Source organism: Scatophagus argus, chromosome 7 (assembly GCF_020382885.2).
Source record: "Scatophagus argus isolate fScaArg1 chromosome 7, fScaArg1.pri, whole genome shotgun sequence".
Taxonomy (NCBI): domain Eukaryota; kingdom Metazoa; phylum Chordata; class Actinopteri; family Scatophagidae; genus Scatophagus; species Scatophagus argus.
In genome coordinates, this window is record NC_058499.1 from 2,387,188 (window position 1) to 2,403,269 (window position 16,082).

Below are 16,082 nucleotides of genomic sequence, written 5' to 3' on the forward strand. Positions count from 1 at the left end.
TTGAAATTGAATTTAAACTAACTTATTGATCCATTATGGCCTCTTTGGCCAGCTGATACACTGAAAGCTCAAGGCGGTGCGCACATTTCAGTCGTTGGAGCAATAATCGTTATGTTTGGACGTCACAACGGATCTGAGCGAGTCGACTGCGGTGCTTTGCAGTCAGTGCCATGCACTGATATGTTTCTACGGTAGCCCAGAGCAGACAAACCACACAGTGGCTCTAGAGAAGATCTTTGACGCTTTAGCAGCCACTGACGAGGGGCGTTTGGTTGGCTGCGGTCTGCGACCTCACCTCTAGACGTCTCCTACACACTGGAGCTGTAAGACCAGTAGCTCGGCTGAAAATCAATTGCATTTTAAAATATGCATCATTTATGACCTTTTGTTTGTGTAGAATCTGTTTAATGGCAGCAAATGAATCAGTCTAATTTTAAATGAAGGTAAACAAAAATAAGACATGTCAGTGTTTACATCAGCAGGGATTTCTCCTGCTGCAACACAGACTGTGTTTATTTACTCACGACTTAAATCTCTGCAGAAGACGACATGGCAGAGAGAAATTTGTATGCTTGTCCGTGTGCATTAATGTTTTTGGTGTGTGTGCACAGGGTTATTATTTGAATTTGAAAGATAGGAATATCAGTGTGTGTGTGTGTGTGTGTGTGTGTGTGTGTGAACTTAATTCCTATTTTCTGGTGTGTCGTTTCTGTTTCTGACGGTTACTTGTGTGTGTTTACGAGTGTGTGTTTTGTTTTGGGTCTCTCTGGGATTATGTGGCCATGATTAACTGGGCAGCCAGATGCCTGCTATGGCCCTGTCCCATTTTTCCCTCCCCTCTCTCTCTCCCTCTCTCTCCCTCTCCCTCTGTGATGAGGAATATGGATGTGTGAAAGCGCTTGGGTGAGAGGCTGACAGGATGAACGTGGGTGAGGAATAGAAAAGAAAATACTGTGCGAGTGTGTGTGTGTGTGTGTGTGTGTGTGTGTGTGTGTGTATGTGTGTGTGTCCTGTCCGTGAACTCTGTGATGATAACAGAGATGATGTAGTTTTGAGCCAAATGGAGGAGGAGGTATGGAAGAAGGAAGCAGTGGAATGAAGGGAGAGGTAGGAAGCGGCTGTGCTGACAGGAAGGCTGGTTAAATGGATTTCGGGGCTGTGGTTTAGTGTGTGTGTTTGCTGTTGGCCGTCTAATGCGGATGTACGATGCACAGTTTTTATTTTGGTGAGCTCTGGCCCCATCGTGACCCCTCGTCATGGTACTCTCGCCTACACATGCCGATGTGCTTTTCCTACGTTTGTTTTTCCTTTTTCGTTTAAAGAAAAAAATGAGCTCACAGAATCGATGTTAGAGAAGTTTAATAAAATTTAGTCCAAGGTTAGAAAAGTTTTCCTGAAGAAATTGAATCCTGAAAAATTCAGAAATATGATCAAATGCATGATAAGTGAACAAGCCCGAGAGTCTGACCAGTTATTTAACTTTTAATAGTTGGCACTTTCTGATGCTTACGCCTTGATTTGATGCTTACGCTGATCACAAACAGCCTGGCAACACAACTTTGACCTTGAGAGGTTTCGCTCCATTTGAGCCTCGAAACGGAGAGGCAGCAACCACAAAATAACGGTTTACCCTCTCGAGCACAGAATAAATCACCGCTGAGTGCACAGTTGTACCTCACTCGTCCACAGCAGGGTAGGAACCCGTCAGGCAGGGATCAGCGGTTTTGTCAGGACCTTTCAAAGTGACCAATGACACAACAAGAGGCCGACGCTGCTGAAAGACACAGACTCGGTGCACTCAGAGGGATCTTCTGGTTGCTGGGTAGAGTGAATTACACCAGGATTGTCCGTGCTATCTTTATCCCCTCCAACCGTTTCCAGTCTTGTGCTTCTCCTGTGAGTAAGTTGTTGAATTATCCATGAGGTCTTAGGCAAGCTGAAGGCGGGACAGCCAGTTACACGTAACACACTCGGAATCGGTTTATGGGCATAATGAAGACGCCCCTACTCCCTCCCTCCCTCCCTCTTCTTCCCTTCCATGAATCAGTCATGAAGTTTGAGGAAGCCCCTCCACCCTCCCCAGTGCGAACAGCGATGAAGAAACACTGCATTTGTTAGGTTTTGTGGGCAAACATGGCTGCTGAAGTGTTGTTGATATTGTGTTGGGAGGCTGAATTCGGAGACAAGGTCGTGACCGCTGGTGCTGAAATTCCTTCATCTTAAAATAGTGTTCAGGCCTCCTCCTTGGCTTCCTTCTTCTCTCACACCCAGTTTTCCTCAGTAGCTGAATAGGCTGCTTCAGCCTGTGAGCTCATACCTCGGTGCTTGAGCCTTTCAGGTGTCAGGGTAGACCTCTGAGGAACGATTCAACTTGTAAGCTTAATTTAACTATTTCATTAAGCAGAACCAGAGGTGCCACACGAGGTGCCCGCAAGGTATCTCCGCAGAAATGAGTTCCACTTAAATGTCATTATTATTTCACTGTAGATGATGGCAGAATGAACTCATGCATACGGATGAGAAGTATGAGCAAAGATTGTACACATTAAAGAAAAGTAAGAAAGGTCAACCACTCCAGTGTGCTGCATTATGTCATGTCAAGAGGCTCGAGTCCTTCTTTGTCATGATCAAGTAGGACTCCTCAGCCAGACCAGCACATGCGGGACCGATCACTGACTCAGCTACGCCTGTGTTGGAGAGCACTTTGAATACTCGATAGGATAGAATTGTAACGTAGCTACATGATTTAAAATTGTTTTAATCCAGTCTGTTGTCAGTCTGCACTGCTTTACAACAGGCATGGTCCTCACCCAGTTAGCGGCTAGCTATAATACCTCATTTTGAGTAAAAATAATGGTGTTTTCTTGACAGTCCCCATTGCTTATTAACCCCTTGCCCCTCCTCAGCATCATCTGGTGGTGATGTGTCCCCCTTGATGGTAGGGGAGCGGAGAAACAGGGGTCTCCTCGGGGACACGGGTGGTGGGGGTGTCAACTCTTTTGTTTAAAGCTTGTTAGAGTGATGGGGGCTTGGCAATTGGGTGGAGAGCCCCAGTTAAGCCTTGTTGCCCTCTGTGAAGCCAGCTCTGGGCTAACAATAGCAGCGGCGCTCCAGATATAGAGACCAGGGCTTTGACAAGTCATCAAAACTCAACCGTGTGCAGAGACGCCGTGTCTCTCTGGGTGGATAAATTAGACTTTTCCCCCAAGCCACCCCGTGGATTAATAAAGTGTCTTATTTGTGTAAATATCCATTTATCTTGCCTGTCTGTTTAATGTAGCGATTTTGTCTGGCTCATTTGATTAATCTGGTTTGTTTATGTTCTTCTTTACAAAATTGTTCGGCTCATTTTAGCTTTGTGACTAGCGAATGACTCAGTATTCAAATATGGATGGTTGTGTCACCCCAGGATTTAAGCAGTTGCATGTTGGAATGTAATAGTCAGTTACAGACTAAGCTGAAACGCTGTTTGTGTTCAGGTGATTGATGAGGTTTTCAGGGTGCATTTGATGCCCGGTGTGCTGAGCTTGGCAGTGTGTCACAGATGGGTTACTGATGAAACAGGTGACTTCATGGTTGCATCTGAAGTGTGTGAAATGGGCCTTCCCATTACATTACAGTATGTCGGTTTGATTTGTTCCAGATGAAAAAGTGTGAAAAAGGCAGGAAAAGGTGTCACATGTCTGTCACAGTCATGTGGTAATTCCTCAACTGAAGACACTTAATTTATGACCCTTGAATTTGTTCACATGTGATGCTGAAGCTTGGGATGGAGATGAAAATTTATTTAGTGATTAATTTCTACTTTTTGTTTTTTTTTCCCCCGAAATTAATGTTTTGTGGTTAAAATATAAAAAAATACACTATATAGACAAAAGTATTGGGACACTTTTTGTCTACAAAAGTAGACAAAACAGGGACAGTGACATCTCATTGTAAACACACAGACAGCTTTGCAGCTCTAACAGCTTCCACTCTTCTGTGAAGGCTTTCCACAACATGTTGGAGTGTTTCTGTGGGAGTTTGTGCCCATTCATGCAGTAGAGCATTTGTGAGGTCACACACTGATGTTGGACCAAAAGGCCTGGCTCACAATCTCCGTTCCAGTTCATCCCAAAGGTGTTGGATGGGGTTGAGGTCAGGACTCTGTGTGGGCCAGTCAAGTTCTTCCACACCAAACTCATCCAACCATGTCTTTATGGAGCTTTGCTTTGTGCACTGGGGCACAGTCATGCTGGAATAGAAAAGGGCCTTCAACAAACTGTTGCCACAAAGTTGGAAGCATAGCATTGTCCAAAATGTCTTGGTATGCTGAAGCATTAAGATTTCCCTTCACTGGAGGTCAGAGGCCGAGCCCAAACCCTGAGGAACAGCCCCAAACCACACCTGAATTCAGTAATTAAGAGATGTGTCCAATTACTTTTGTCTTAAAACATTGAATTTTCATGTGTTTTCCCTGTAAATGAAAAATAATTAACTGATTGTGAAAGCTGTTGACCATTACTTTTCCCTGGATCACCTAAGGGATCAGCGCTAGTTAAAAGCTGTGTTTGTGCAGATCGATCAAGCCCAACAAGGATGCCTAAAACCTGTGTTATGATCTCTTGATATCCTTTTTTGTGTGTGTGTATGTGTATTGATCTGTGCTGCTGTCCTCTGATTTTATTTGTATTTTTTCTTCTAGCTGGAGATGGAGAAGCTGCAGCTCCAGAGTTTGGAGCAGGAACACCGCAAGCTGACGGCACAGCTGAAGGACGAGCGCGAGAAGAACAAGCACATTGTTATGATGTTGGTGCGCGAGTGCAAGCAGCTTGCCACGCGGGTGGTAGAAGAGTCGCAGCGCTTTGACGAGCTCCAGGCTCGCCTGGATGAGGAAAGTCGCACCTCTGGCCGGCTGCAGGAAGAGCTGAGCACAGAGCGGCAGCGTAGCCAACAGATGGAAGCCAAGATGGAAAAGCAGCTGTCGGAGTTTGACACAGAGCGGGAACAGCTGCGCGCCAGGCTGGGCCGCGAGGAGGCCGAGAGCCACAGTCTGCGGCAGCAGGTGGAACAGCTCAGGACTGAACAGGGCGATGCGAAGGATGTTTCCGCTGTCGCCAAACCTGCAGCTGCTGGAGCAGAACCTGCTGCTGCCACCAGCCCACCACCCAAACCGAAAGCTCTGACGTCTGTTTCTGTAGCCACGGAGCCCATCAGCTCCCGAACGGCGTCTTGCCAGACTGACCTGCCCCCCACTGAGGTGGAGGGTCCCAAGAAGACCCCCCTCACCATACCCGTCAAACCAACCCCTGCCAACTATGTGGGCCTGAGCCTGCCAAAGACGACCGGCCGTGGGATCGTCCACAGCAGCTCAGGAGGACTGGCACAGGCAGAGAATGGCTCGGAGGGCCAGGTCCCTCATGGCCTGCCTAGCGGAGTCAGCCCCCGTGTCCAGGCGGCCCGTTACAAGTTCCAGGAACAGGACCAAAATGGCACGGCATCCCAGAGTCCTCCAGCCCGTGACCTCTCCCCCACCAACCGAGACAACTTTGCCGCCAAGCAGCAAGCACGCCACACTGTCACGCAGGTCCTTTCACGGTTCACTAGCCCTCCTGCAGGAGGTGCCGGACCCCTGCGTCCAGGCCTGCCCCACTCTGCCTCAGAAGGAGGCCCTTTCCCCGGCCGCCTGAGCCATCCCATTGGCCTCAAGTCACCCACAGTGGCCAGGATCGACCGGGGAAACCCTCCCCCTATCCCTCCCAAAAAGCCAGGGCTTTCCCAGACCCCCTCTCCTCCTCATCCACCCATCAAGGTGGTGGGGGACAGCAGCCGCTCCCCTGGGGCTGGACTAAAACCAGCCACGCCCCAGCTGCCGCCCAAACCCGCCCTGGATCTGGTCCCAGCCCTGGCGGCCTCTCAGGTGGGTTCCTGTTCCCCCTCTCGCTCCCCGGGGCCTGGCCGGGGCCCTCAACGGCAGCCAGCAGCAGCATGTGCAGAGTGTCCTCCCATCGTCAGCCCTGCCACCGCTGTCAGTAGTCCCTCCTCCATAAACCCCCCCTCCACCTCCTCATCCATTAGTGCTTCATCCTCCCGTAGCTCCCGTGCCTCAGCAGGCAGCCCCCTGGCAACAGCATCAGGTAAAGGGGCTCCTCCATGCTCCATCTCCCTCCAGTTCTCCCCACTGCCTCTTTTCTTTGACTTTCTTTCCAGGGCACTAGCCTAGCCTGGCCTAGCATAGCGATCATGCCACAGGGATACTGGTCTAACCTCAGGAATGCAACACAGAATAGCACATGGGTCAGTTCAGTTTATGTCGCTGACTCTGTTCCTCACCTCTAAATTACCTTGCGAGATCCGATGTCGCTCACTGCATCCTCTCTCGACTCATCTCTCTTTCTCCTAATATGTCCTCCCTCTGGGCACCTTTTGCCTCCCATGTTGTCACGTTAGCCCTTTCATAATCAGTATCAACAGCGGACAGTGACAACATGTCACTAACATGTGCCTGACTGTTGCTCAGAGACTAGAGGTTAGCCATATCAGGGCGAACTGAGGCAAAGCAGATGTTCCCCACCGGTTTGTAGGCTTCCCTACCAGTAACCCCTGTCCTCTCTGAAGCTGATGCCAGAGGCTGCTCTCTCCTCCCCTTCCCTTTTCCGTCCTCCGGTAGCATGCCGTGACCGCACCTCTGCTTCCTGCACTCTTCCTGTTACAGCTTCCATTAACTCGTCCATTGACATCCACTGGCTTCCTGACCTCTTTCTCTTCTCTGTGTCGTTTTGTATGCATATATTAGCATTTATATTTGCCCTGTGCTGTGTTTATAGCTCTATGCTTGGTTCTACTGTGTGGTATGATTAAAAAAAATATAAAAATAATTCCAGTTTATTACAAGGATGGGCTTGGGAGTCATTTCCTTCTGCAATAAACTTCAACTTGGGCCAGGTGGGGAAAGACACGAGAGCGTCAGATGGCCAGACAAGTTTGGAAGAGGAGACAACAGAAATTATTGGCTAAACTGTCCATTGTCCACTTCCATCGCAGTTTAACTTCTTCCTGACCTCTGAAATATTTGGCTGCGTTCCCCAGTCTTCATATCTGAATGAAATGACGATGAAGACAAAAAGACGCAAGTTGTTATAAACTGGAATTAACCTCAGATCCACTTGTGAAATATGAGACAACAGATTTGTGATCTGTGAGAGTCCTGTTCTTTGCATGCAGATGATTTAAACATGTTAAATGCTGCTGTTAAAGCTGCTCTATCCGGTCACTTAACGGAGTGCTTTGCCAAAGACAAAACACTTAACATGACACAAATCATTAATGATGTGCAACTTCACTGAAACTTAAACATGTTTTAGTAGATGGTCGTATTATTGCCCCTACAGACTGTCTGAATTCTTTAGTAGTAGAATGTTCTTTAACATTCCAATACTAATGTTAAAGCTCACTGATCTCATGTGAACATCGAGTTAGCGCCAACATTTTGGATTTGATTGATTTTCACTGCAGCATCTCTCAGGTAGAAATGGGATGGATCTGATAAAGCTGTGGTGCCGTTCGGAGACGTTCTGCTCTTTCCTTCCAGACGTATTTATCAGTCTAAAAGCAGGTCCACAATCTCACCTGTTTTCATAGCCTTTGTACTTTTTCTATTGCTCGCCACCACCCACCCAGAGAGAGAGAGAGAGAGAGAGAGAGAGAGCGCCGCCGTGGTGGCTGCCTTTAGCATTATTTATGTCCTTGAGATGCTCTGCTGAACGTTTTCTTTAGTCTCGTCTGTATACCCTTTCAGTCTGTGGGGCAAATTTCCATTCCTCCTTTTTTCTGAGTTATTTCTGACCTTCCTGTCTCAGAGCAGCCATATAAAGCCACGGTTAAAAGTAGCATCTCTGTCCCAGTTAGCAGTTTTAGCAACTTAAGTCTTTTTTTCTGCTCTTTACTTCCTTTATTTGTTGTGCTTAATCATTTAAAAAAAAATGCTGCATAACTGCAACCACATCCTTCTCAATAATGTGTGTGTTTTTATCCGTCCACTGTGTGATTATCACGAGTGAACGATTGGACAGGAGGATCTTCATGCGATGACGCACTCTTTTGTCAGCAGCAGCAGCAGCAGCAGCAGCGTACTTCGCCTGTAGATTCAACCGTCAGAGGCTTCTTGTGTTGTGACAACAGCCGAGAAAAGCTTTGAATTTACTTCCAGTGCAGGAGTGAAAAGTTGCATATTCTTAAGCTCAAAAATATGTAGATGGTAAAGCTTTTTGTGGCAAACCATTCACATGAGATTTCATCATTTTTGGTATGCTAGTGGTGACTCCAGAGTGTCCAAAAATATGATGAACAAGATTCCCGGAAAAGTTTGGGGGAATAAAGTTTTCTCTGCATTTATAGAAACTAAATATGCAAATGACTGAAGGAAGTAATCAGGAGTCTTGTACTTTGTTTTATTTTTAAAGCTTTGAATTAGAGTTTGAAATTTTTGTTAAATGTGTTTCTAGCAGATCTGAAGATAATCTCAGCTCAACCACAGTGCTGCTGGATGACTTCCATCTAAAGCTGAAACAAAACCCGACTACCTGCTTCCTCACAATCCTCCCGTAATCCTGTTGATTTTGTTCAGAACGTAACCGTCCACCACATGGGATTTGGCCAAGAACAGCAACAGAAATCAGCTGGCTGTGTGGCTTCTTCCATGAGCTTCAGTGTTTGATTTCACCGGCTCTTGTTAGCATAGCAGTTAGCATGTCAGGACACACTTTGTTAATGTTCAGTCAAGTCAGCTAACTGGTGAAAAGCGAGTGATTATTTTCAGTTTTACATCAAAGTGAGTTCTTCTGAAGGGTATTTAGACTTATTAGATGGCAGACTTTGCAGTTCAACGCAACATGTGTTATTTTGCACATACAAACACCATAGCTGAAACCATAGCTGAAAGCTGTACTGTTTATTAGCACTTTCTGTCCTATTTTTATCTCGTTAAATCAGACATACGTTTAATCTGTGTACGTGTTATTATGGTGTTTGCATGCACAGAATACAGTTTCTTTCAAAGTGTCTTCAGGTTTAATTTTAATTTTACCCGCCCAGCGGGGTACATGACAGTAACTCCCTGCTGCTCAGACAGAACACACTGTATTACTGTATATGTGGAACTGAAATGTGATCTCCTGCCCCGCCAACCCACCCGCCTTTGCACACCCTCGCTCTACCTGCTCAGCACTTCTAGAAGTTTCCGCTTCCTCCTGCTCTTCCTCCTCCTAGTTTAACCTGTGCTGCTCCTGCTCCTCCTTCCCCCCTGCAGGCTGGTGTCCCTCCGTAGTCTCCTCTCTAAGCGGCGGTGGGCCTGCTGCCCTGGACGGCGGGCGCCCCCTGCTTCCCCAAGCTGCTTCCCAGGGAAATGTCACTTTATTGTCAATGCTGCTTAACCAACCAGACCCGACCACCATCGCCAACGCCACCTGTACCACCAACACCACCTCTACCACCGCCATGGAGAATAAACCCAATCATCTTGACCGAGAACGCCAGATCTACCACAACCACAACCAAACCTCTGCCTTGTTTGCTGCTGCTCAGAATGGACACACAGGTAACTGACATCAATCAATACTGGTGGGCTGCTGTAAGTGGACTAAATATTACAAAAAACTTTTTTAGTGAGCTGAGAAAAACTTGAATTTGTGGCTTAAAATTTTACAAGCTGATTCCATTATTCTTGGCCCAGGTTTATTTTCTTAACAAAATCTCATTCCTGAGATGCTGCAGAGGGCGTAGGAGCTAAACCGAAACTCTTTAGATCGTCGTGTTGGGAAAATGAAAATGTCAAATAATTAAGCAGAGATTAAAATATGATGCAGACTTGACGGGTCAAAGTCCTGTTGGAAGTGGCTGCAGGGGAGCTGTGTTTATTACTATAGCGATGATATGACTCTCACAGACGTGCAGATTTCTCAAACTCTTGTATGCCCAGTATTGGTGTTTGGGTAAATAATATTTTGTGGTTGCAGAAGGACTGTGTTTATCCTCCTGCAGCGAGCGGCTGAGTGTAGATGGAATCCCTGTCTGTGGTTCTGGTCAGTGGTTTTCGATTGATTTGAAAAGGTAGCCTTGAAGGAACGCCCGCAGGCTTGTACTGATGGGTATCGATTGATAAAGAGAGGGTGATGCATCAAAATGCAAAAGATTTCATGCAGGATTGATTGTTCTGTGAGCACCGCTGAATGAAATGCATGACGCTTTCCTTAGAGGATCATAAGACACCCACATAATAATGATTATAAAGTAGGTCTGTAAGAAGATATGCAGTATGTGTACACACACACAGTTACACATGTGTTTTTACTTTTACTGCGCTTAAATGGAAAATGGACCCTTGTTTACATTGTTTAATCATTATTTACTGAAAAATAAATTTTGTTATTTTCTTGCGTGATCAGTCAGCGGTTATGTTTACAGACTGAGGATAACATGAGATCCTTCAGAGGAGTTCACTTCCCTCCTTCATTCACTGACGTCGTTCTTACCAGCACAAACAAACCGTGTGGAGGCTCTGTAAACACACCTGTCTGTCAGCAGCCATCAGGTGTGGCACTGGAGCAAGATTCTTTCCTCAGGTGTGACACTGCATTGTGTGTTTAGAATGAGACGTCATCAAAGTCCCTGTTGGTGTGATGGCCAGCTGTCCCAATACTTTTGTCCGTGTAGTGTATTAAAGTTGCTCAGCTGACCTTCTGCTAAGTGAAGAGCAGGAAGATTTACTCCGATGAGAGAACAGAGTCAGTGGTTGGACACTACAGGCCTCCCCTAAAGGAGATTCATCTGTTTCACTCATTCAGTCGTTTAGTCACTTTCCCAGAGCAGCTCACTGTGGGTGATCCAAAGTGAATATCGTGCAAAAGAAACCTTCAGAAGGAGCCTGACTCAGATGTTTCAGACATCAAACCTCCAGCATTTCTGTTTGCAAGAGATTCTAACCACAACCGCCACCGCCGCCGGATTTCTGACCGCAGCTTACAGACTCTGTAGAAACATGGTCTGGGATTATCATTTCAGCCGAATCAAACATGGTTTTTGTGTTTTTGTCACTGAAGAGCCTTTATGGAACTTGACTTGTTTTATGTGTTGCAGTGAAGAAAATTCAGTTCAGGCTTCTGTAAAGGTTTAGCATTAGAAGTGTGCGCTCAGACAGAGGAAGCATGTCATAAACTCACCCCTTTTTGCAGCGATGACAGATTAGTTCAGCACTGACAGAAAAATGTTTTGCTCTTGGTTTGAACCTTTCATTTGTGCGATTTTGACTCTTATTTCTTGTGATTTCTTGTGGTGCCAAACGGATCATCAAAGCAAACCACCGAAGACTGAACACGCAGGAGCCTTGGCGAGCGGTAAACCTGTGTGTGTGGACGAAGGGGACAAAGACGCGGCGCTGATAAACGCTGTCCGTGTGCTGTCGTGAATCCTGTAGTCGTATGAGCTGCGGCTGATCACGTTATGCTGACTGCCGTTACATGAGATGGGCTGTCATGTCACGCCTGTAACCTCGGAACGGATGTCCACTGCGAGCTCGTTCAGCTGACACGCAATCAGCAGTGTGCAGTCACACACACACAGACACACACAGAATAATTAATTCATCTGTGGACACACACGCACACGCACACGGCAGTTCAGTCAGGATTTCCCTCCCTGCTGAGACGTTCAGGAACGCGGTGGGGAAGCGTTGATCCATTGACGCGACTGATGCAGCTGAAGGGCAGCTGTGCTGTGAGGTGGACAGGTGGACCTACACAGAGGACACACAGACTGTCATTTTTCCGATCAGATGACAAGTTTTCCATGTCGTCTGATTGGCTGAGCACCGTTTTCCCCCTCCGTCACTTCCTGTGTGTGTCCACGTTTAAGCCCACGTGCAGATGGTTGAGTTTTCTGATGCGGAAACCACAAGCTTTGCCGTAATGACAGAGTGATGCGCGTTTATTTTTACTGTGCAGTGGTACTTGTACAGTACACAGTACTATAGTGGAAACCTGAAGCATACAGGAGGCCAATAAAAGGAGACACCTGATGTATTCCGCTCATCTGCCTCGTCTGTGTGGATCCTGTATGTTGTTCTGGTGCCTTCGCAGCGCCCGGCGTGCCGCTCAGTGATCTATATGGGAAACTATTTTAGTCCGGGCTGGTGTCACATGCAGCACTGAGAGCTGGAGTCCTGTCCCACTTCTGCTCCAGCAGCTTCTAATGTGCACAGTAATTTCTCATAAAGGCTTTCTTTCATCAGTCTTTGGGAGAAGCTGGAACATTTTGCTGGGAGTTTCTGTTCATATTCGGAGATGAATGGAGACTCAAACATGGACAACCTGAGGCTAACGCTCACGGGACACGTAGCGTTTGAATGCTAAGACGGTTGTTCGCTTTTCGTTGTTGATGGCAGTTAATGCAAGCGGTTAATAAAAAAGCTCTCGTTCGTAAAGTACTAACAGATTTTGGAGGCCGTTTGCCAGCATATCTGCTGCGCTACCTACCGTATCCATGGCAACAAGATGAAGTGGATGCTGTGCTCTGCTGTCAGTCAGTCGTCTTTGTGAGGTTGCAGGCTGTGATTGTTGTGTTTTTACTCATCGGTCTCCCCGTGGCGGTGGAGTTTTGACTGTGTACGACAGAAGGCCTCCTCATCGCCGTGTTCCTCTCTCTCTCTCTCTCTCTCTCCGTCAGAGTGTGTGAAGCTGCTGCTGTCTTCAGGGTCGTCCGCTGATGTGTCGCACGAAAATGGATTCACACCTTTACACTCTGCTGCCGCCCACGGCCACAGCAGGTGAGCTCACTCGGCTCTTCCTCTCCCGCTGTTAACGCCTCCAGCCCGACTACACGTGCACACGCACACACACACACACACACACACACACGCAGACAAATACATGAAGCTAAAATCATGCTTTTGCTCCCCACAGCCTAACCAGCAGCTCTTACATAGTTTACAGTGACTTGTGTTGAATATTGAATTTTGCCTTTTTCACTACAGGATGTGCTTCAACAGTAACCTAAGATTAATCTTAATCTGAGCAGAACGATTTAAGATCCTCAAATCAATCTGTCAGCTTCCTTTCCATTAATGAGTTAATTGTTTAGTCTTTAACATGTCAGGATTGTGAAAAATACCACCTGAAAGTCCCAGATTAAATATTTCATTTACAGATACGTAAAACAGAGAACATCATTGTCGCATGGAGAAGGTAGAACTTTTGCGTCTTACTGAATGATTATAAAAGTAAAACGTTTGCTAAATTTTCTTGGTTGACCCAACATTTAATGAGTAATATTTGAGTTTTATCTATAAATACTAATACTGTGTATTTATAGCGATACTCGATGACACTTCTCACTATAATTTGATGCAAAGGTGTAACATGAAAAGGTGCGATGAAATTTAACGGTCATAACATCGTTCGTGGTCACCTCCTGGCAGCGTAGGCTGTGAGGATGAGGACGGTTCTTCATCACGTGGGGAAGCTTCATGGGTCGATTTCAGGACTTAAAGTGGGCAGCTGTCACTCGTTTTCACAGTTTGATTGAAGTTTCCCTCCTCGAACGTCACCAGAGCTGTCGTGATTCTCAGTGACGCGCGCAGCTCTGATCACATGGTATTGATCCTGATGCATTGTGGGCTGGGATGAAGCTCAGGCGGCGGACGCTTCTGTCAGCTACTGTGTTTGTGTGTCTGTTCCTGCCAAAAACACGATGCCGAGGACCAGCTGGGGAATGTGCAGTGTTGTAATATCTGATCACAGTGTTATTTTTAAAGTCGGGGGGAGGGCAGGATATCCAGAAGGCATGCTGACACACACGCGTGTGCACACACACACACGCAGTGTGAGTTTATTTTATGGGGTTTTTCGGTGGTCGTGTTAGCAGGCAGACTCGGTTCTCCTCAGATGATCTCCTCTGCTGCCGTCCTCCTTTGTGTCTGGGCAGCAGCTGCTCGGACTCGCGGCTTCAGAGTGTGTTTGTTCTTCGTCTCCGGGATCGCGGGCAGAGCGCAGCCAGCGTGTGGATCCGTGTATTATGTGTCACGTATACCCATCATCGTTAACTGAAGTTTTTTGAAGTTTTTGTCAAAAGCACAAAAGCAGTTTTGGAAAGATTCCTGGTTGTTAAAGTGTTAAAGTCTAACTGTTACGGGTTAATAACCAGAACACATTTGCAACAAAATGTATGAAAGTTTACCAGTAAAAGAGTGACGGTCAGATAACTTAAAATCGCACGGCCACAAAACAGGAACTGCTGCGGCTCTTCGGTTTTCTTCGGCATCCGCCCTCCTGTGCACTGATGTCGATGAAGGTGTCAGTGTAGTGTAGCTTGAGTCTACTTTTAGACTTTGAGTTCAGTGAAGCTGACTGAAAGCATAAAGTTGAAAGAGACATTTACTTAAGTCTTTACGATGTTGTACAACACATAAAGCAAACACTGAAAGGGTCTCAACACAAAATTAACGGGTGTTAGGGACAAATAAGGTCCATGAAATAAATGCGCTGGTCAGATTCCTCCTGCGTGTGTGAGTCACTGTGTGTATTTGTGTAGTGTGGATGTATGCATGTCTTTCTCATGTGTCCCTCGCCCTCCGTCCAGCTGCGTGGAGGTGCTGCTGGCTGCAGGAGCTGCCGTGGATTCGGCGGCGGCGGGGGGACAGACTCCTCTCTTCCTGGCCTGCGAGGCCGGCAGGCTGGACTGTGTCCGCGTCCTGCTGAACGCCGGAGCTGACCGCTCGTGGACCACGACGGTACAGTGAGACAACCTGCAGTTTGAACTGGCTGCTTCTCAGATGTTAATGTGGTCTTTGTTTGTTTGTTGACAGGTTGTCACTGTGTGAGTTAGTCACTGTATTCAGGTGAACATCTTAGCTTTGATTTTAGTGCCTCAGTTGTGTTGGGCTGGTTTTGTCAGAGGTGAAAATGTTCATAAAAATGCCACTGAGCTTCTGATGATTGTGTGTTGTGACATGTTGGATTTTTATTATACAATTCAGACGATAAATTTAAACATAGACACATTTTATTTATCGTTCATGAAGTTTAAATGAGTTTTGACAGACTGCACTGAGCAGATATCAGGACAAACTGATGTAACTGAATGTAACACCTTCATCAAGGTGAACCGAATCGTCGCCTCGTTTCCTCTCGTCACTCTTTGCTGTTTCACACTTCTGCCTCACTCAGAGGGTCTAAGTGTTCTCGAGGGTCCTGTCGTCTGATTGGTGCAGGCTAATTGATGTATGGGCTTCCTGGGTCTCCATGGTGACTATAGGGCCCTGTTAGTTGCCGTGGCAGCATGTGATGAGACCCTATATTTAGTCACCTGCTTTGTTCCACTTTTAGCCTCCCTGCTGAGCCACAGAGCTGCCACAGTCTCTATAGCATATCTGACCTCCGCAGCACAGGCGTATTTTTAGACACCAGAAAATGTTGGCCAGTGTGTTGGGCCAACGTAATCATTTAACATGGAGGAGGAGGTACTACAAACTGAGTTAAGAGTCTGAATGTGCAGTGCAGTCAGAGCTCATTTATGTGTTCAAACTGTTGACGTTGTCATAATGCAGAAAACATGAAAGATCAGGGTGAAACTGTTCTGTTTTATAATCACTCAGCTGCACAGTCTGCAGCCGATTTGCATTTTCTGCCATTTTCTCATGTCCGCTGAGATGATCCACGAGAATTCTGAATGATTAATAATCAACATGTGGTTTCTTTATTTCTTTTAACGTGAATCGGAGACTTTTGCGTTAGCAGAAAACTGTGCGTGGACGTAAACTGGCCTTTACCTCCGCAGGACGGCTGCACGGCTCTGCACGCGGCCGTGCGCTCAGGACACGTGGACACGCTGCGTCTCGTCCTCTGCCACCCGAACCCCGAGGGTGACCCCACTGTGGCGCCCGACCCCCCCGCCACCCTGGCTCTGCCCGCTGCCCTGCTGAACCAGGCCAACAGTGACGGCTGGACTGCCGCACACATGGCCGCCGCCCTCGGCCTCAAGGTGAGAGGAGGCGTGGTTAGAAGACGTTTTGCCGAAGCTGTACACTACTGCGCCTCCTTTAGCTCATTGATTTG

The 16,082-nt window shown here is 46.9% G+C and overlaps 1 protein-coding gene across 4 annotated transcripts in view; it reads left to right on the plus strand.

Moving 5' to 3' along the window:
- The window catches only part of cttnbp2 (cortactin binding protein 2), a 76,199-nt gene that overhangs the window by 40,104 nt on the left and 20,013 nt on the right, over positions 1-16,082 (plus strand). For all 4 annotated transcript variants that reach the window (XM_046393474.1, XM_046393472.1, XM_046393473.1 and 1 more), the window contains 5 exons: positions 4,685-6,116; positions 9,287-9,574; positions 12,697-12,796; positions 14,608-14,758; positions 15,805-16,008. In XM_046393474.1, coding sequence (XP_046249430.1) covers positions 4,685-6,116; positions 9,287-9,574; positions 12,697-12,796; positions 14,608-14,758; positions 15,805-16,008 — 2,175 coding nt within the window. The remainder of the gene's footprint in view (positions 1-4,684; positions 6,117-9,286; positions 9,575-12,696; positions 12,797-14,607; positions 14,759-15,804; positions 16,009-16,082) is intronic.